This window comes from Phyllobates terribilis, unplaced genomic scaffold, assembly GCF_046119375.1.
Source record: "Phyllobates terribilis strain yellow unplaced genomic scaffold, ASM4611937v1 Scaffold_5__5_contigs__length_657084704, whole genome shotgun sequence".
NCBI classification, from domain to species: Eukaryota; Metazoa; Chordata; class Amphibia; order Anura; family Dendrobatidae; genus Phyllobates; species Phyllobates terribilis.
Window position 1 is genome coordinate 238,184,841 of NW_027362765.1, and position 21,297 is coordinate 238,206,137.

A 21,297-nucleotide genomic window follows, 5' to 3' on the forward strand; every position below is an offset into this window, starting at 1 on the left:
ATACTTTAATTTACACATGTGTGACATAGGACAGATTGTATACATGTCAAGATTCCACCTATCAGTCGTAATATAATACCTTCTATACTTGCATGTTGCATGTGTTTTCCCTACCCCCAGGGTTTTTGCTTGTTGCTATTTTGCCTGTCCTGGTTATTTGTAAGAATGTTTTTAACCAGTATTTAATAAAAATGTATATTTTATACACACTCACTTTGCTCCTCCTCTTTTCAAGTATTCATTTAGGAGTGTTCTAGATTTCTTTACATGCATTGATGATCTAAGTATTTGTATTTCAATATGCCTATGGGACTTGTATTTGAACTTTCAGCCTACCAGATAATATCTTAGAGTCTTAATTGCCCATTTGATGGCCAAGCACGCCTTCTCTACGATGGCATAGTTCTTTTCCCAGGAGGAGAGTTTCCTACTCAGGAATAGGATTGGATGTTCGTCCCCATCTATTTCGTGGGACAACACAGCTCCCAAACCGACCTCGGAGGCATCAGTTTGAACCACGAACTCCTTAGTGAAGTGAGGAGCTACTAAGACTGGCTGTTTACATAGGACGAACTTCAACTCCTGGAATGCAATCTCCGCTTCAGGGGACCACTTGGCCATCAATGTCTTTGTGCCCTTAGGAAGATCAGTCAGGAAGGCGGCTGTCCCTGCAAAATTCGGGATAAATCGCCGATAGTACCCCACAATTCCCAGAAGCCCCCAAAATTGCTTCTTCGAGTTTGGTTGCAGACAATTTCGGATAGCCTCCACCTTATTTACTTGCGGCTTTATTTTGCCCCTTTCGACGATCTAGCCCAAGTATTTTGCCTCTTCTTTCCCCATGGCGCACTTCTTTGGGTTTACAGTAAACCATGCCTTCCTTAGCACATCCAGTACTGCTTAGACCTTCTGTAAATTACTTCCCCAATCCGGGCTGAATATTACAATGTCATCCAGGTAAACTGCAGCACAATTTTTGCGAGAGATTAGAATCTGGTCATGGCCCTCTGGAAGATAGCTGGGGCTCCCTGCAGACTGAACGGCATCCTGGTGTACTGAAAGCTCCCGTCAGGAGTAGAGAAGGTTGTCTTCTCCTTGGCACTTGGGGACAGGAGAATCTGTCTGTACTCTTTCGTTAGGTCAAGAGTGGTGATATATCTGGCGGACCCTAGCCTCTCAATGAGCTCATCGACACGGGACTTCGGATACGCATCAAACTTTGACACCTCATTCAGCTTCCTATAGTCATTACAGAACCGCCATTCTTCATCTGGCTTCGGCACCAAGACTATGGGGCTGGACCAGCCACTCTTTGACTCCTCGATGACACCCAGGCTCAAAATTCTTCTCACTGCTTTGGAGATCATCTCGTGGCGGGTTTCAGGAATCCAATATGGCTTTTGATTCAACCTCACATGCGGCTCCGTCAAGATTTCATGCTCGACCACCTGCGTACAACTTGGCAGCTCTGAAAACAGGTCCCGGTTCCGCTGAAGCAGATCTCTGCACTGTTGCTTCTGGGCCGGTGACAGTGTCTCTGCCACTGTGACATCCTCGACTCGGGCTTCATGATGGGCCCCCAGCACGTAGCTTCCACTGGCTCCCTGTCTCGCCAAGGTATGAGCAGGTTAATGTGGTACACCTGATACGGCTTTCTTCTTCCTGGTTGGTGGACCTAGCAGTTGACGTCACTCAACTTTTCGACAACCTCATATGGCCATTGCCACTTGGCCAGGAATTTACTCTCCACTATGGGTATCAACACCAACACCCTATCTCCAGGGCTAAACTGCCCAAGTCTCGCTGACCAATTGTAGACCCTTGCCTGGGCCTCTTGTGCTTGAAGGAGGCTCTCTCTTACAATCGGCAGAACCCTCGCGATCCGGTCTTGCATCTGGGCCACGTGGTTGACGCTCCAGTGGGGTGTTACCTCGGCTTCTCCTTTGCAATGTCCAAAAGTCCCCTAGGGTGCCATCCGTAAAGCAACTCAAAGGATGAGAACCCAGTAGAAGCCTGGGGAACTTCCCTAATGGAGAATAGCAGGTAGGGGAGTAGGCAATCCCAGTCTCGACCATCCTTCTCCATGACCTTTTTAAGCATGGACTTTAGGGTCTTCTTGAACCTCTCCACCAGGCCATCCATCTGCGGAGGGTGCACTGATGTCCTGAGCTGTGAAATTTGGAGAGCCTTACAGAACTCTCTCATCACTTTTGACATAAAAGGAGTTCCCTGGTCTGTCAGGATCTCCTTTGGCAGGCCAATCTGGGCTGGGAGAAGATATGTACCAGCTCTCGGGCTATGCTCCTGGCAGAGGATTTTCTTAATGGTACCACCTCTGGGTACCGTGTTGCATAGTCCAGCACAACCAGTATATATTGGTGACCCCTGGCGGACTTAACTAAGGGCCCTACAAGGTCCATAGCAATTTGGTCAAACGGGACCTCTACAGTATAATGGGTAACGGAACCGTGGGACTCTGGAAGTGGGACACGGGAGCAGTTAGCTGACAAGTAGGGCAAGACAGGCTAAAATTAACAATATATTGGTGACACCCAGGCCAGTAGAACCTCTGCAAGGCTCTTGGGTTTTTTCTACTCCCAGATGCCCCACTAAGACATGCGAATGGGCCAAATCTAATACTCAAGTCTATAGGAACCCGGCACCAACAACTGCTCTATCACTTCCCCTCTTCGTTTAGTGACCCGATAAAGCAGCTCCTCATTTAAGGTGAAATATGGAAACCTGGTGTCAGCCCTCAGCTCTTGAGCAACCCCATTTATCACTGTCACATTGTCAAATGTACCTTTCTATGTAAGATTCTGCATTTGCGCAGTACCAAAATTCTCCCCAGAAACTCCCAGTTCAGAAATCTCATCCTCATGGATCCCTTTCTCATCCTTATCACCAGCAATTGATACTCACGGGTAACTCATCCTTCTCTGACTGTAATGGGGATTCTTTATGGACGAACCGGCTTCGGTCTGAGTTAGTGGGTACCCCCGCCTTTCCTCACAAGTCCCAGAACAGCCTGAAGTCCCACCCAATTATAACTGGGTGTAACAAGTCTCTGACTACCCTGACCTCATGGGACTCAGTACCACAGTTCGTTTTTATAGTCACTTGGGCGACGGGGTAGTCCTTGGTGTCCCCATGGATACAGCAGACGCCCATGTGTATCCCAGGGATCAACTGGTGGCAGAGTGTGGCCCTTACCAGAATCACCAAACTCCTCGAGTCCAAAAGTCCCAACACCAGTACCCCATTTATGGTCACGGGACATGACTGTGGCCCCTCACTGGGCTGATAGTCCACACTGCAGGCGGGATAGGCATAGTATGAGCACCGCCTGCTGCAGTCCATTTGTTCAGAGGACATCAGACAATGGGCGGTTAGTTGTCCAGGTCCGTGATGCCTCCAGCAAAGCAAGTCTTTACCGGCAGCCTTTGATAAGCCCTCAGCTACCCCTTGGGACCTTGGACTGCCCCCCAGCTGTGGATCTACTACCCCTCTTTTGGGACTCGGGCCCCCTCTGAGTACCCCAGTAAGAGGATGCAGCACCACCCGACTTCCTTAGGGACCTCTCGACCACCTGGTATCTTTCTACGAGCCAGACCAGGTCGTCCGCATTCCGGGGGTCTCCTTGCGCAACCCAGGTCTGCACTGGCCTGGGAAGAGAGTGCACAAATCTGTCCATGACAACCCTTTGGCTGAGACCTTACACTGTCCCCCCATGCTACCCCCCACCCACTACTCAGTCTCTATTCTGTGCCCACTCACACTTTTATTCCCCGTACTGTCTCCTCACACTATTCCCCTCAATAGTCTCCTTATATGTTTCCCCCTACATCCTCACATTTTCTCCTCACACATCCCCCAACTCCCCATATTGTGTTCGCACACATCCCATCACCCTCGCTCCCCATACTGTGTCCACACACATCCCATCACCCTCGCTCTCCATACTGTGTCCACACACATCCCATTAACATTGCTCCCCATACTGTATCCACAAACATCACATCACCCTCTATACTACAGTACAGACCAAAAGTTTGGACACACCTTCTCATTTAAAGATTTTTCTGTATTTTCATGACTATGAAAATTGTACATTCACACTGAAGGCATCAAAACTATGAATTAACACATGTGGAATTATATACTTAACAAAAAAGTGTGAAACAACTGAAAATATGTCTTATATTCTAGGTTCTTCAAAGTAGCCACCTTTTGCTTTGATGACTGCTTTGCACACTCTTGGCATTCTCTTGATGAGCTTCAAGAGCTAGTCACCGGAAATGGTCTTCCAACAATCTTGAAGGAGTTCCCAGAGATGCTTAGCACTTGTTGGCCCTTTTGCCTTCACTCTGTGGTCCAGCTCACCCCAAACCATCTCGATTGGGTTCAGGTCTGGTGACTGTGGAGCCAGGTCATCTGGCGTAGCACCCCATCACTCCCCCTCTTGGTAAAATAGCCCTTACACAGCCTGGAGGTGTGTTTGGGGTCATTGTCCTGTTGAAAAATAAATGATGGTCTAACTAAACGCAAACTGGACGGAATAGCATGCCGCTGCAAGATGCTGTGGTAGCCATGCTGGTTCAGTATGCCTTCAATTTTGAATAAATCCCCAACAGTGTCACCAGCAAAGCACCCCCACACCATCACACCTCCTCCTCCATGCTTCACAGTGGGAACCAGGCATGTAGAGTCCATCCGTTCACCTTTTCTGCGTTGCACAAAGACATGGTGGTTGGAACCAAAGATCTCAAATTTGGACTCATCAGACCAAAGCACAGATTTCCACTGGTCTAATGTCCATTCCTTGTGTTCTTTAGCCCAAACAAGTCTCTTCTGCTTGTTGCCTGTCCTTAGCAGTGGTTAACTAGCAGCTATTTTACCATGAAGGCCTGCTGCACAAAGTCTCCTCTTAACAGTTGTTGCAGAGATATGTCTGCTGCTAGAACTCTGTGTGGCATTGACCTGATCTCTAATCTGAGCTGCTGTTAACCTGCGATTTCTGAGGCTGGTGACTCGGATAAACTTATCCTCAGAAGCAGAGGTGACTCTTGGTTGCAAAAACCATCAAGTGCTACAAAGAAACTGGCTCACATGAGGACCGCCCCAGGAAAGGAAGTTTCCTGGGGCGGTCCTCATGTGAGCCAGTTTCTTTGTAGCGCTTGATGGTTTTTGCAACTGCACTTGGGGACACTTTCAAAGTTTGCCCAATTTTTCGGCGGACTGACTGACCTTCATTTCTTAAAGTAATTATGGCCACTCGTTTTTCTTTACTTAGAATTCGTATTATGGCAAAAAAAAAGCAGCTAACAGTCTATTCAGTAGGACTATGAGCTGTGTATCCACCCGACTTCTGCACAACACAACTGATGGTCCCAACCCCATTTATAAGGCAAGAAATCCCACTTATTAAACCTGACAGGGCACACCTGTGAAGTGAAAACCATTTCCGGTGACTACCTCTTGAAGCTCATCAAGAGAATGCCAAGAGTGTGCAAAGCAGTCATCAAAGCAAAAGGTGGCTACTTTGAAGAACCTAGAATATAAGACATATTTTCAGTTGTTTCACACTTTTTTGTTAAGTATATAATTCCACATGTGTTAATTCATAGTTTTGATGCCTTCAGTGTGAATGTGCAATTTCCATAGTCATGAAAATACAGAAAAATCTTTAAATGAGGTGTTTCCAAACTTTTGGTCTGTACTGTATGTCTGCACACATTTTTCCCGTCGCTTCCCTTGATGCGTCTGCACCCACCCACCCCCACTCGCTCCCCACAGACAAAATCTCCCCCAACCACACAAAATAACCCCCCCACACACAGAATAAATCCCAGACTCCACATTTAATAAATCCCCCCTCCACACTGAATAAAGACCCCACCATACTTAATAAATTCCCCTCCACACTGAATAAATGCCCCCTCTCCACACTGAATAAATATACCCCTGCACACTGAATAAATCCCGCACACTGAATAAATCCCACACACTGAATAAATATCCCCCTGCACACGGAATAAATATCCCCCTCCACACTGAATAAATCACCCCTCCACACTGAATAAATCCCCCCTCCACACTGAATAAATCCCCCCTCCACACTGAATAAATCCCCCCTCCACACTGAATAAATCCCCCCCATCACACTGAATAAATATCCCCCTCCACACTGAATAAATCCCCCCTCCACACTGAATAAATCCCCCCTCCACACTGAATAAATCCCCCCTCCACACTGAATAAATCCCCCCTATCACACTGAATAAATCCCCCCCATCACACTGAATAAATATACCCCTGCACACTGAATAAATCCCCCCTTCACACTGAATAAATCCCCCCCTTCACAATGAATAAATCCCCCCCTTCACACTGAATAAATCCCCCCTTCACACTGAATAAATCCCCCCCTTCACACTGAATAAACCCCCCCCTTCACACTGAATAGATCCCCCCTCCACACTGAATAAATCCCACACACTGAATAAATATCCCCCTGCACACGGAATAAATATCTTCCATGCACAATGAATAAATCCCCCCCTCCACACTGAATAAATCCCCCCCCTCCACACTGAATAAATCCCGCCCCTCCACACTGAATAAAGCCCCACTTCACACTGAATAGATCCCCCCCCTCCACACTGAATAATTCCCCCTCCACACTGAATAAATCCCACACACTGAATAAATATCCCCCTGCACACGGAATAAATATCTTCCCTGCACAATGAATATATCCCCCCCTCCACACTGAATAAATCCCCCACACTGAATAAACAGCCCCCCCTGCACCATGAATAAACAGCCCCCCCTGCACCATAAATAAAAAGCCCCCCCTGCACCATAAATAAAAAGCCCCCCCTGTACCATGAATAAACAGCCCCCTTGCACCATGAATAGACAGCCCCCCTGCACCATGAAGAAACAACCCACCTGCACCATGAATAAATAGCTCCCTTGCGCCATGAATACATAGCCCCCTGCACCATGAATAAACAACCCCCCTGCACCATGAATAAACAGCCCCCCTGCACTATGAATAAATAGCCTTCACCCAATGCTGAATCTTCAGTGTCTTAAGCTCCATAGCCACAGGAGCACCTACAGTGGCTCTTCTCTCTTCTGGGCGCCGGCTAGTGACGTCACCAGCGTAATAACATGACCTGATCACGCTGCTAACGTAGCTCTAAGCCAACGGTGAGAGCTTGAGCTTGAACGCTGGGAGCCGGCACTGCACTTTCTGTGAGTTGGCTATCAGCTTGACAGCCTGCTCAGAGAATGGCTGAATCCCGGTACGGGGGGGGTGGCAGAATGCAGCCGCCGAGGGAGACACCTCGGAGCGGCCCAACAGCACCCCCCTGCTGGCGGCGCCCAGGGTACCTGTCCCGCCTGCCCCCCCTAGGTACGCCTCTGGATATAACATCTGATGTCTGTTTCACAGTATGTCTTATACCAGGGATCCCCAGCCTGTAGCTCATGCGCCACATGTGGCTCGCTGGCCCCTGCTGTGTGACTCGCGGCTGTCAGCTTCATAGGAACATTAGTGCCAAGCAAACAGACAGGAGCAAAACGAAGTGCAGGAGGAGGAGGACAAGCCATGACGAGGTTATTGCTGCCTCCTCCTCCTTGATGGTGATGTCATTCCCCTCAGCAGATGTGTCTGCATGCACTCAGCATTAGTATTCATCTTAGTCCAAAAACCTTTTGCCACTGCACGGTAAACACTTCATATTACATAAATGAAACAACATCCGGGGTCAAGTAGTGTGCAAGAATTAGTTATTTCATACAATAAAACACTTGATTGAAATCCAAACTTAATATAAAACACAAGTAAAATAAGGTGCCTCATGACAAAAAAAGGGGATACAGTAAAATAAGAGCTAAGGCTTAGATATCACAGTGATCAATCAATAATACAAATTGCACGAGCACAAGTCACAAAGTAAGCTAATTTTTTTATTTATTTGACTCACTTATAGGCTATGTGCCCACGATACAGAAATGCTCCGGATTTTTCCTGAGCGTTTCTGCATCTCCCTGGCAGAAAAAATGCATGCGGATTGTACATGCGGATTGTACATGCGGATTGTACATGCGTTTTCCTGCCAGGGACATGCGGATGTGAAGCGTTCTTCACTTGCATTTCCGCATATGGGTTGACAAGCGCTTTCCAAGTAATTTTAGCATCACTTGGAAAGTGCTTGACAACTTGGTCACACTATATAAATCCATGCAAACGGCATGGATTTATATAGTGTGACCGAAAGAATGGTAAAAAATAAAAAATAAATCTATACTTACCTTCTGATGGCCCCTGGAGTCCTTGTCTCTGCTTGCCGGCAGCTCGTGGTAGATTTAAAGACCTGCCGACGTCAGCGGTCGCGTGACCCATCACATGACTAAATGACGTCAGCGCAGGTCCTTTAGTCTACCGCGAGCTGCCGGCAAGCAGAGACAAAGATTCCAGGGGCCATCAGAAGGTAAGTATAATATTTTTTATTGTATTTTTTTTTTCACAGGTACTATGGTACCCGGGTCTGGAGGAGAGTCTTCCGCATCAGCAGATGCAGTGCTGTGGATTCCATGCGTTCCAATGCAAGTCAATGGTGGCGAAAACGCTGCATTTATGCAAAATAATTGGTAGTGCTGCGGATTTTTCCGGAATGATAATCCGCAGCGGAAATTTCCGCAGCATGTGCACAGCACATGCAGATTATCATTGGGAAACATGGCAGACCTTCTACCAAGCGTTTTTGCAGCGGAATTGCCGCTGCGGAAACCCTTAAAAAACACATAGTGGGCACACAGCCATATAGCGCCATTCATTTCACAGCACTTTACATATATTATCGGCACTGTCCATCTACATTCCTTATCAGTATGTCTTTGTAGTATGGGAGGAATCCCACGCAAACACAGGGAGAACATACAAACTCCTTTCAAATGTTGTCCTTGGTGGGATTTGAACCATGGCTGCGGTGGAAAGCATGTATTCCACCCCTGCCTACTATAGGCGGAGGTAGAAGTCTTTGCTACCACCAGTTGCGTTGGACAGGACAATGATGCATGCGTACCACCAAAAACATGTAGGTCTGAACGTAAGTATGGGGAGTATGTTAATGAGGGGGAATCCCTCAGGGAATCATATGCTGTATATATATTGGACTCTATATATACTATATATCTATACTGGAGGCCACACACCAACACAAAGGAGCTAGAGGCAACACAGTGGCTCGAGGTAAAACACAGGGGCAGGAGGACACACTCCAAGGCTGGAGGCCACACACAGGGTCTAGAGGCCAAACACCAACACACAGGGGCTAAGATGGAGCCCACACACCAACACACAGGGGCTGGAGGCCACACAACACACAGGGGCTAAGATGGAGCCCACACACCAACACACAGGGGCTGGAGGCCACACAACACACAGGGACGGGGCTGGAGGCCAAACACAAACACACTGGGACTAGAGGCCATACACACTAAAATAAGGGCTGGGCTGGAGGCCACACGTCAACACACGGGCTGGGTTCCACACACCAACATACAGGGACTGGGCCTCACACCAATAGACAGGGGCTATAGGCCACACATGAAAAGTGACTGGGCTGCAAGCCACACACCAGCACACAGGGGCTGGACTCTACACACCAGCACACAGGGGCTGGACTCTACACACCAGCACACAGGGGCTGGACTCTACACACCAGCACACAGGGGCTGGACTCTACACACCAGCACACAAGGGCTGGTCAAGTCTATTTTACGGGCCAGACGAGTGCATGCACTGTAAATAGCAGAGTACCTGCAGAGGGGCTGGAGGCCAAACACCAACGCACGGGGGTTGAAGTCTACACACCAACACACAGGGGCTGGGGGCCACACACCAACGCAAAGGGGCTGGGGGCCACACACCAACGCACAGGAGCTGGAGGACACACACCAAGACACAGGGGCTGGAGGCCACACACAGAGGCTGAAGGCCACACACCAACACACAGGGGCTGGAGGCCACACACAGAGGCTGAAGGCCACACACCAACACACAGGGGATGGAGGCTGGAGGCCACACACCAACACACATCTCATGTATATCTCATCTATACTGGCAGTGCCGCACATCTCACACACTGGCAGTGTCACACATCTCATCTACGCTGGCACTGAAGCACGTCTTATCTACACTGGCAGCGCCAGACTTCTCTACACTGGGGGTAACTTGCAGATAAAGGCAGTATACACAATATTTACGCGTAAATATTAATATTATCCATATTATCAACTGCCCATCTAAGACTATTAGTCCAGACAGATTATCATATATAACAGAAGGGGGGTGGGGAGGCCAAATGATAGATCCAAAACGTCCATGATTATAAATATTGGAAAAAAACTTTATTGTTTAAAATACATGCAAGTCCAGAGGAATAGATAAGACACACGGACGTTTCATCTACACTGGCAGCGCCGGGCGTCTCATCTGCGCTGGCAGCGCCGGACGTCTCATCTAAGCTGGGCATTTAAACCTGTTTTGATTGTCCTGTCCTGCACACACAGCTTTCGGGTGACGCACGCCTTCCTCCTCTGCAGCGCCCCCTGCTGTTCGCACTTGTTAGCGCAGAGGTTTCACTTTCTTTTTCAGGCGGTGGAGCTACGCTTGCAGTTACAATGGAGGCAGACGACCCTGTCTCCCAAATGCGGAACAACCTCAACTGCAGCATCTGTTTGGAGGTGTTCGCCAACCCTCTCACCCTTCCGTGCGGGCACAGCTTCTGCATGACATGTATTCATAAGCACTGGGACAAGGAGATGCCTCCCTACACCTGCCCGGACTGTAGGCTCGCCTTCGCCCAGCGGCCTGAGCCTCAGAAGAACTTCAGCCTCAGTAAAGTGGTGGATGACATGAAGGCGCTGGAGATGAGGAGAGCCCTAGTGCTACCTGTGCAGACAGACCCAGGTGCCAACAATACTGCGCCCACGCTGTGCCAGCGCCATCTCCAGCCGCTGATCATGTACTGCTCCACCGAGAGTCGCAGCATCTGCGCCAAGTGTCTGCTGACAGGCTGCCGGCAACATGACGTGCAGGACGTGGAGGAGCTGAGCGGGCAGAAGAAGGTGAGGCCATCCCATAGTCTGCTGATGCTGAGCCAATGTCCTGTTGCTGAAGTCCCAGCCCTCGGATAAACATGCAGGGCCAGAGTGCAGAACAGAACATGATCCATTTAGGTATGCCTGTCACATATACAAGTGTGCATGGATGTGCATCAGCACTGGCAGAGCAGCAGCTAAAGCCCTTAAAGAAGTTGTGCGCTACTTTAGATTACCTCCCCAATGTATCCCCCCGGGGCCCCTAAGACTTTTTGTAAATACCCTCCGTTGCAGATACTGCCTGTGGGCGGCGCTATCGGTGGCCGCTCACAGGCATCACGTGACCCCGTGCTGATGTCACGTCAAGTGAGGCGTGACTCAGCGCTGGGATCCCCGCGGTGGCTGCTGGGGTGGATGCCGGGTGTGACGTGGGGGGGGACCCGGACCCGGACCCGGACCCAGCCCACAGCCTAGCATCCACCGTGGAACCAGGAAGACAAAAGACCCCCAGCTGCTGCCAGCACTTGTCATGACATCAGCAGATGTCAGAGCCGGCTGCAGCTGGGGGTCACGTGATGCCTGTGAGCGGCCAGTGATAGCGCCGCTCACAGGCTTTATCTGCAACACAAGGTATTTACAAAAAGTCTTAGGGGGCCCGGGGGAATACATTGAGAGGATAATCTAAAGTAGTGGACAACCCCTTAAGCCCCGGAGCATTTTTCGTTTTTGCATTTTCGTTTTTGCTCCCCTTGTTCCCAGAGCCATAGCGTTTTTATTTTTTGGTCAATATGGCCATGTGAGGGCTTATTTTTTGCGGGACGAGTTGTACTTTTCAACGCCATTACTAGTTTTATCATATCCTGTACGGGAAAACGGGAAAAAAATTCCAAGTGCGGTAAAATTGCAAAAAAAGTGCAATACCACAGTTGTTTTTTATTTATTTTTTTTACTATGTTCACTGAATGCTAAAACTGACCTGCTCTTCTTATTCTACAGGTCATTACGAGTTCATAGACACCAAACATGTATAGGTTCTTTTATATTTAAGTGGTGAAAAAAAATTCCAAAATTTGGTAAAAAAAAAAATAAATAAATAGCGCCATTTTCTAAGACCCGTAGCGTCTCCATTTTTCGGGATCTGGGGCTGGTTGAGGGCTTATTTTTTGCGTGCCGGGCTGACGTTTTTATTGATACCATTTGGGGGTAGATCCGATGTTTTGATCGCCCGTTATTGCATTTTATTGCAATTTTGCAGCGACCAAAAAACGTAATTCTGGCGTTTAGAATTTTTTTCTCGTTACGCCGTTTACCGATCGGAATAATTCTTTTTTTATATTGATAGATCGGGCGATTCTGAACGCGGCGATACCAAATATGTGTATGTGGGTTTTTTTTATATATATATTTTATTTTGAATGGGGCGAAAGGGGGGTGATTTAAACTTTTATATTTTTTTATTTTTTTTTATATTTTTAAAAACTTTTTTTTTTTACTTTTTGCATGCTTCTATAGTCTCCATAGGAGACTAGAAGCAGCAACTGTCCGATCGCCTCTGCTACATACAGGGGACGAGCAGGTCCCCTGCATGCAGCAGAAATGGTCCTGTGCTATGAGCGCCGACCACTAGGTGGCGCTCATAGCGACAAGATCATGACAACCACAGGCGTCTGCTGCAGACCCTGGGTTGTCATGCACGCCCATCGGCGACCCGCGATCACGTGACGGGGTCGCCGGTGGGCAGGGCTTATGACGCGCTACCCGGAAGCGCGCGTTAAATGCTGCTGTCGGAGATTGACAGCAGCATTTAACTGGTTAACAGCCGCGGGTGGATCGCGATTCCACCCGCGGCTGTTGCGGGCACATGTCAGCTGTAAGAATCAGCTGACATGTGCTCGGTTCAGTGAGGGCTCAGCGCCGGAGCCCTCACTGAACCGGCGGTACGCAAATATGCGTACTAATACGTCCCCGGTAAGTAAGGGGTTAAGCCCTGCGGGTGGTTTGCACGTTAATGACCGGGCCAATTTTTACAATTGTGACCACTGTCACTTTATGAGGTAATTACTCTGGAACGCTTCAACGGATCCCCCTGATTCTGAGATTGTTTTTTTGTGACATATTGTACTTCATGACTGTGGTAAAATTTCTTCGATATCACTTGCGTTTATTTGTGAAAAAAATGAAAATTTGGCAAAAATTTAGAAAATTTTGCAATTTTCAAAATTTGAATTTTTATGCCCTTAAATCAGAGAGATATGTCACACAAAATAGTTAATAAATAACATTTCCCACATGTCTACTTTACATCAGCACAAATTTGGAACCAAAATTTTTTTTTTGTTAGGGAGCTATAAGGGTTAAAAGTTGACCAGCGATTTCTCATTTTTCCAACAAAATTTACAAAACCATTTTTTTAGGGACCACATCTTATTTGAAGTCACTTTGAGGGGTCTTTATGACAGAAAATACCCAAAAGTGACACCATTCTAAAAACTGCACCCCTCGAGGTGCTCAAAACCACATTCAAGAACTTTATTAACCCCTCAGGTGCTTCACAGGAATTTTTGGAATGTGGAAGAAAAAAATGAACATTTAACTTTTTTCACAAAAATGTTACTTTAGACCCATTTTTTTTTATTTTCACAGGGGTAACAAGAAAAAATGGACCCCAAAATTTGTTGTGCAATTTCCCCTGGGCACGCAGATACCCAATATGTGGGGAAAAAACACTGTTTGGGCGCACGACAGGGCTCGGAAGGGAAGGAGCGCCATTTGACTTTTTGATTGTAAAATTTGCTTGAATAATTAGCGGACGCCATGTTGTGTTTGGAGAGCCCCTGTGTGCCCAAACATTGGAGCTCCCCCACAAGTGACCCCATTTTGGAAACTAGACCCCCAAAGGCACCTATCTAGATGCATAGTGAGCACTTGGAACCCCCAGGTGCTTCACAAATTGATTCGTAAAAATGAAAAAGTGTTTTTTTTTTCACTTTTTCATTTTTACGAATCAATTTGTGAAGCACCTAGGGGTTCCAAGTGCTCACTATGCATCTAGATAGGTGCCTTGGGGGGTCTAGTTTCCAAAATGGGGTCACTTGTGGGGGAGCTCCAATGTTTGGGCACACAGGGACTCTCCAAATGCAACATGGTATCCGCTAACAAATTATCGGCTCAAATTGTTAGCGGACACCATGTTGCGTTTGGAGAGCCCCTGTGTGCCCAAACTTTGGAGCTCCCCCACAAGTGACCCCATTTTGGAAACTAGACCCCCCAAGGCACCTATCTAGATGCATAGTGAGCACTTGGAACCCCCAGGTGCTTCACAAATTGATTCGTAAAAATGAAAAAGTGAAAAAAAAACACTTTTTCATTTTTATGAATCAATTTGTGATGCACCTGGGGGTTCCAAGTGCTCACTATGTATCTAGATAGGTGCCTTGGGGGGTCTAGTTTCCAAAATGGGGTCACTTGTGGGGGAGCTCCAATGTTTGGGCACACAGGGACTCTCCAAATGCAACATGGTATCCGCTAACAAATTGTCGGCTCAAATTGTTAGCGGACACCATGTTGCGTTTGGAGAGCCCCTGATGTGCCTAAACAGTGGAGCTCCCCCACAAGTGACCCCATTTTGGAAACTATACCCCTCAAGGATTTTATTAAGGTGTATAGTGAACATTTTGAACCCAGAGGTACGACACAGAATTTGTTTACATTAGGTCATCATATTGAATAAGTTGTCATTAGTCTTGAGCGCAAGTGCTCGCTACTTGAGTTTGCATCGGGTACTCAGGTATGCACCATGTACAGCGTGTGCTCGAGTGACATGCTCGAGTCCCTGCTCCGCATGTTTCACGGTAATTAGACACCCAAAAAAAAACATGCGGGGATCGCTCGTGCATGGCAGGCAATCCCCGTAAAGTTTTTTTGGCCGCGAAGCATATGGGGCAGAGACTCGAGCATGTCACTCAAATACCCACGATACTCAATGCATACCAGAACACCCGATGCAAACTCAAGTAGCGAGCACTTGCGCTCAACACTAGTCGCCATATCGTCATCTTTTTTTCTTACTTTTGAAAAAAATCCCAACCCCATCACAACCCTAACCCTAGCACAACCCTAACCCTAGCACAACCCTAACCCCAAACCCAGCCCTAACCCTAGCCCAATCCTAACCCAAGAGTTTATTTTTGACGCCTTTCCTCGTGCGGTATAAGTGATTAGACGACTTTATTCTTCGAGTCGGTGTGATTACAGCAATACCAGAATCATATGGGGTTTTTATGACTGACAGCTGTCACACACTAAAAGACGCATTTTTTGTAAAATCTAGTTTTTGCATCGCCATATTTTGAGAGCTATAATTTTTCCAGATTTTGGCAGACAGTCATGTGACGGCTTGATTTTTGCGGGATGAGTTGATGTTTTTATTGGTGCCATTTTCAGGCACGTGACATTTTTTGATCGCTTTCTATTCCGATTTTTGGGAGGCAGAATAAACAAAAACCAACAATTCAGGAATTGTTTTTTTTTGTTTGTTTTTTTTATTCTGTTCCGCGTGTGGTAAAATTGATAAGGTAGCTTTATTCTTTGGGTCAGTACGTTTACAGCGGTACCACATTTATATCGTTTTTTTATGTTTTGCACTTTTACATAATAAAAGCAATTTTATAGAAAAAATTATTTTTTAGCATAGCTTTATTCTGAGAGCTATAACTTTTTTATTTTTCGGCTGATGGAGCTGTATGGTGGCTTGTTTTTTGCGGGACGAGATGACGTTTTCAGCTGTACCATTTTTATTTATATTTGTCTTTTTGATCGTGTGTTATTCCATTTTTTGTTTGGCGGTATGGTGATAAAGCATTGTTTTTTGCTTCGTTTTTTTTTTTTTTTTTACCGTGTTCACTGAAGGGGTTAACTAGTGGGACAGTTTTATAGGTCAGGTTGTTCCGGATGCGGCGATACCAAATATGTGTACTTTTATTGGTTTTTTTTTTATAATAATATTTATTGATGGGTACATTATATTTTTATATTTGGTGGATTATTTATTTTATTTTTTTTTTTTTTCACTTTCTGAAAGTTTATATACTTTATTACTTTGTCCCACTGTGGTACTTTCACTTTTTTTTCTCTGATCGCCTGCATGGCACAGGAATGCAGCACCATCCCTGTGCTATGCAGGCTGTCAGCGCTGGACAGGGAGAAGATTGTTTGGAGATGCACTGCGCATGTCCAAACAATCTTCCTGCTGTCTGGTGACCCGGATGTTGTCATGACGACATCGGGTCGTCATGGCTACACCCGGGAAGCCTTTGCAGACAGCGCTGGAAGCTGGAAGAGGAGGTGAGTATCTGCGATCACCTCCCCTTGCCCCCGCAATGCTGCGATCGACTTCGATCGCAGCATCGCGGGGGTTAATGTGCTGGGAGCGGTGCAGGACCGCTCCCTGCACATAGTATCGGGTGTCAGCTGTGACAATCAGCTGACACCCGGCGGCGATCGCGCCCGCACAGCCTGTGTGCACGCGCGATCGCCATGACGTACTAATACGGGTCAGGCTCTTAAGTCCCAGGGCACAGACGCGTATTAGTACGTCAAATGTTATTAAGGGGTTAAGGAGGTTGTACAAAGTTTCTGAGGGATAGGATACTTTCCTGAAAATTGGAACCCCTACCGATCCCAAGAACTGGGGCTAATGGCGCGGTGATCGATCATGTGCACCTCCACTCCATTCATTCATAAAGGAGTGCTGCAGATCTGCAAAAGGAGGAGTTCCCATTAAGAATGAATAGAGTGGTGGTGCACATGATCGACCATGGTTCCCTTTGTCCCAGGTTTTGGGATAGTTAGATTTCCCAGTGTAAGGCTATGTGCCCACGATGCATAAATGCTCCAGATTTTTCCTGAGCGTTTCTGCATCTCCCTGGCAGAAAAAACGCATGCGGATTGTACATGCGATTTCGCATGCGGGTTGTCAAGCGCTTTCCAAGCAATTTTAGCATCACTTGGAAAGTGCTTGACAACTTGGTCACACTATATAAATCCATGCAAAAGGCATGGATTTATATAGTGTGACCAAGTTAGTTAAAAAAAAGAATAAAAATAGTTAAAAATAAAAAAATTATACTCGCCTTCCGATGGCCCCCGGTCTGCTCCGGTGTCTCGCGGTGGTGTAAAAGGACCTTCCATGACGTCATTTAATCATGTGACAGGTCACGTGACCGCCGAAGTCAGCGGTCGCGTGACTTGCCACATGACTGAATGACGTCATGGAAGGTCCTTTTACTCCATCACGAGCCACCGGGGAGCCAAGACGTACCGGATAGAAGACCGCGGGCCATCAGAAGGGGAGTATAATGTGTTTTTTTTATTTTAAATTATTATTTTTTTTTTTTACAGGTATTATGGTACCCGGGTCTGGATGAGAGTCTCCTCTTCTCCAGACCCGGATACCATCCGCACATTGAATCGCTTAATATCCACATGTGCACATGTAGTCATGCGGATATTAAGCGATTCAATGCAAGTCAGCGCTGCGATTCCGCAAAATAATTGGTAGTGCTGCGGATTTTTCCGCAATGATAATCCGCAGCGGAAATTTCCGCAGCATGTGCGGATTATCATTCGGGAACATGGCAGACCTACTAACAAGCGTTTTTTGAGCGTTTCTGCGGCAGAATTGCCGCTGCGGAAACGCTTAAAAAACGCATAGTGGGCACACAGCCTTAGGGTAGGAGATGGCTATAAAGTTGGTACAACCCCTTTACCCCTGAGGATGGTTTGCACGTTAATGACCTGGCCAATTTTTACAATTCTGACCACTGTCACTTTAGGAGGTAATAACTCTGGAACGCTTCAACGGATCCCCCTGATTCTGAGATTGTTTTTTTCGTGACATATTGTACTTCATGTTAGTGGTAAAATTTCTTTGTTATGACTTGCGTTTATTTGTGAAAAAATTGGAAATTTGATGAAAATTTTGCAATTTTTAAAATTTGAATTTTTATGCCCTTAAATCAGAGAGATATGTCACAAAATAGTTATTAAATAACATTTCCCACATGGTTTTGGACCCACATTTTTTTTTTATTAGGAAGTTATAAGGGTTAAAAGCTGACCAGCGATTTCTCATTTTTGCAACAAAATTTACAAAACCATTTTTAGAGACCACATCACATTTGAAGTCACTTTGATGGGCCTTTATAACAGAAAATACCCAAAAATGACACCATTCTAAAAACTGCAACCTTCAAGGTGCTGAAAACCACATTCAAGAAGTTTATTAACCCTTCAAGTGCTTCACAGGAATTTTTGGAATGGGAAAGAAAAAAATGAACATTTAACTTTTTTCACAAAAATGTTACTTTAGACCCATTTTTTTTTATTTTCACAGGGGTAACAGGAAAAAATGGACCCCAAAATTTGTTGTGCAATTTCCCCTGAGCACGCAGATACCCCATATGTGGGGAAAAACCACTGTTTAAGCGCACGGCAGGGTTCGGAAGGGAAAGAGCACCATTTGACTTTTAGAATGTAAAATTTACTTGAATAATTAGCGGACGCCATGTTGCGCTTGCCCCTGATGTTCCTAAACAGTGGAAACCCCCCACAAGTGACACCATTTTGGAAACTAGACCCCTCAGGGAACTTATCTAGATGTGTGGTGAGCACCCTGAACCCCCAGGTGCTTCACAGAAGTTCTATAATATGGAGCCGTGAAAATAAAAAAATCTAACTTTTTCCAAAAAACGATCTTTTAGCCCCAATTTTTTTATTTTCACAAGGGTGAGAAGAGAAATTGGAACCTAAAAACTGTTGTGCAATTTCTCCTGAGTACGCCTATACCCCATATGTGGGGAAAATACACTGTTTGGGTTCATGGCAGGGTTCAGAAGGGTTCAGAAGGGAAGGAGCACTGTGTGATTTTTTTGAACGCAAAATTGGCTGGAAGCAAGAGCGGACACCATTTCGCGTTTCGGGAGCCCCTGATGCGCCTAAACAGTGGAAACCCCCTGCAATTGACTCCATTTTGGAAACTAGACCCCTCAAGGATTTTATCAAGGAGTATAGTGTACATTTTGAACCCAGAGGTATGACAGAATTTGATAATTAGGTCATCATATTGAATAAGTTGTCATTAGTCTTAAGCGCAAGTGCTCGCTACTTGAGTTTGCATCGGGTACTCGGGTATGCCCCATGTATTGCGGGTGCTCAAGTGACATGCTCGAGTCCCTGCCCCGCATGTTTCACGGTTGTTAGACACCCAAAAAAAAACATGCAGGGATCGCTCGTGCATGGCAGGCAATCCCAGCAACGTTTTTTGGCTGTGAAGCATATGGGGCGTAGACTCGAGCATGTCACTCGAGTACCCGCGATACTCGGTGCATACCCGAGCACCCGATACAAACTCAAGTAGCGAGCACTTGCGCTCAACACTGGTCGCCATATCGTCATCTTTTTTTCTTTTTTTTCACTTTTGAAAAAATCCTAACCCTAAAACAACCCTAACCCTAGCACAACCCTAATCCTAGGGTTTATTTTTTACTCCGTTCCTCTTGCGGTATAAGTGATTAGACGACTTTAGTCTTTGGGTCGGTGCGATTACAGCAATACCAAGTTCATATTGGGTTTTTATGATTGACAGGTGTCATACACTAAAAGACACTTTTTTTTTCCTAAGACTAGTTTTTGCATCGCCATATTTTGAGAGCTATAATTTTTCCATATTTCGGCCAACAGAGTCATGTGACAACTTGTTTTTTGCGGGACAAGTTGTCGTTTTTATTCGTACCATTTTTAGGCACGTGACATTCTCTGATTGCTTTTCCATTCCGATTTTTGGGAGGCAGAATAAACAAAAACCAACAATTCAGGAATTGTTTTTGTTTTTGTTTTTTTATGCCGTTCCGCGTGTGGTTAAATTGATAAGGCAGCTTTATTCTTCGGGTCAGTATGTCTACAGCGGTATCACATTTATATCATTTTTTTGGTGCTTTAGACAATAAAAACTATTTTATAGAAAAAACATTTTTGTATTGCTTTATTCTGATAGCTATAAATTTTTTATTTTTTGGATGATGGAGCTGTATGGTGGCTTGTTTTTTGCTAGACAAGATGACTTTTTCAGCGGTACCATTTTTATATACATTCGTCTTTTTGATCGCGTGTTATTCCATTTTTTGTTTTGAGGTATGATGATAAAGCATTGCTAATTTGATTTGTTTTTTTTTATCGTGTTCACTAAAGGGGTTAACTAGTGGGACAGTTTTATAGGTCAGGTCGTTCCGGACGCGGCGATACCAAATATGTGTACTTTTATTGGTTTATTTTTTTTTTTCATAATAAATAAATATTATGGGTACAATATATTTTTATTTTTTGGGGATAATTTTTTTTTTACTTTTAAACTTTGTCCCACTATGGAACTTTCACTTTTTGCAGCCTGATCGCCTGTATAGCATAGAGAGCAGCAGCTCCCTATGCTATGCAGCCTGTCAGCGCTGCACAGGGAGAAGTTACTTTGGTCATGCACTGCGCATGACCAAAGTAACTTCCTGCTGTCTGGTGACCCGGATGTTGTCATGACGACATCGGGTCACTGTGACAACATCCAGGAGCCGCAGCAGACAGCAAGGAACATAAGCAGAGGAGGTAAGTATCGGCGCTTATCTCCCCTTGCCCCCGCAATGCTGTGATCGACTTCGATCGCAGCATTTCGGTGGTTAATGTGCCAGCAGCGGTGCAGGACCGCTCTTGGCACATAGCATCGGGTGTCAGCGCGCGTAATAGTACTTAGCTGGCCCATAAGGCCAAGGGTGCAGCTACATACTATTACTGACAAGGTCGGAATGGGGTTAAGGACCAGTGGTAACCCCTATAGTGAACACTGTAAATAGATAAAAAACGTGGCAAAAAACTATGAAATAAAGTGCAAGTAAAATGACGAATCTAAATAAAAATGGTATCACTGAAAATGTCATCTTGTCCCGCAAAAAACAAGCCGCCATATAGAGAAATTAATATAGCTCTCAGAATAAAGCGATGCAAAAACAATATTTTTTCTATAAAATAGTTTTTATTGTGTAGAAGCGAGAAAACATAAAATTATAAAAATGTAGTATCGTACTGACCAGAAGAATAAAGCTGCCTTATCACTTTTACCACACGGTGGACAGCATA

The 21,297-nt window shown here is 45.9% G+C and overlaps 1 protein-coding gene across 1 annotated transcript in view; it reads left to right on the top strand.

Annotated features, from left to right (window-relative positions):
* The first annotated feature begins 10,632 nt into the window (after positions 1 to 10,632).
* TRIM65 (tripartite motif containing 65) overlaps positions 10,633 to 21,297 on the top strand; it is a 33,866-nt gene continuing 23,201 nt past the window's right edge. Inside the window, exon 1 of the mRNA XM_073683914.1 lies at positions 10,633 to 11,145. Within this exon, the coding sequence (XP_073540015.1) occupies positions 10,699 to 11,145 (447 nt within the window). The 5' untranslated portion in view covers positions 10,633 to 10,698. The remainder of the gene's footprint in view (positions 11,146 to 21,297) is intronic.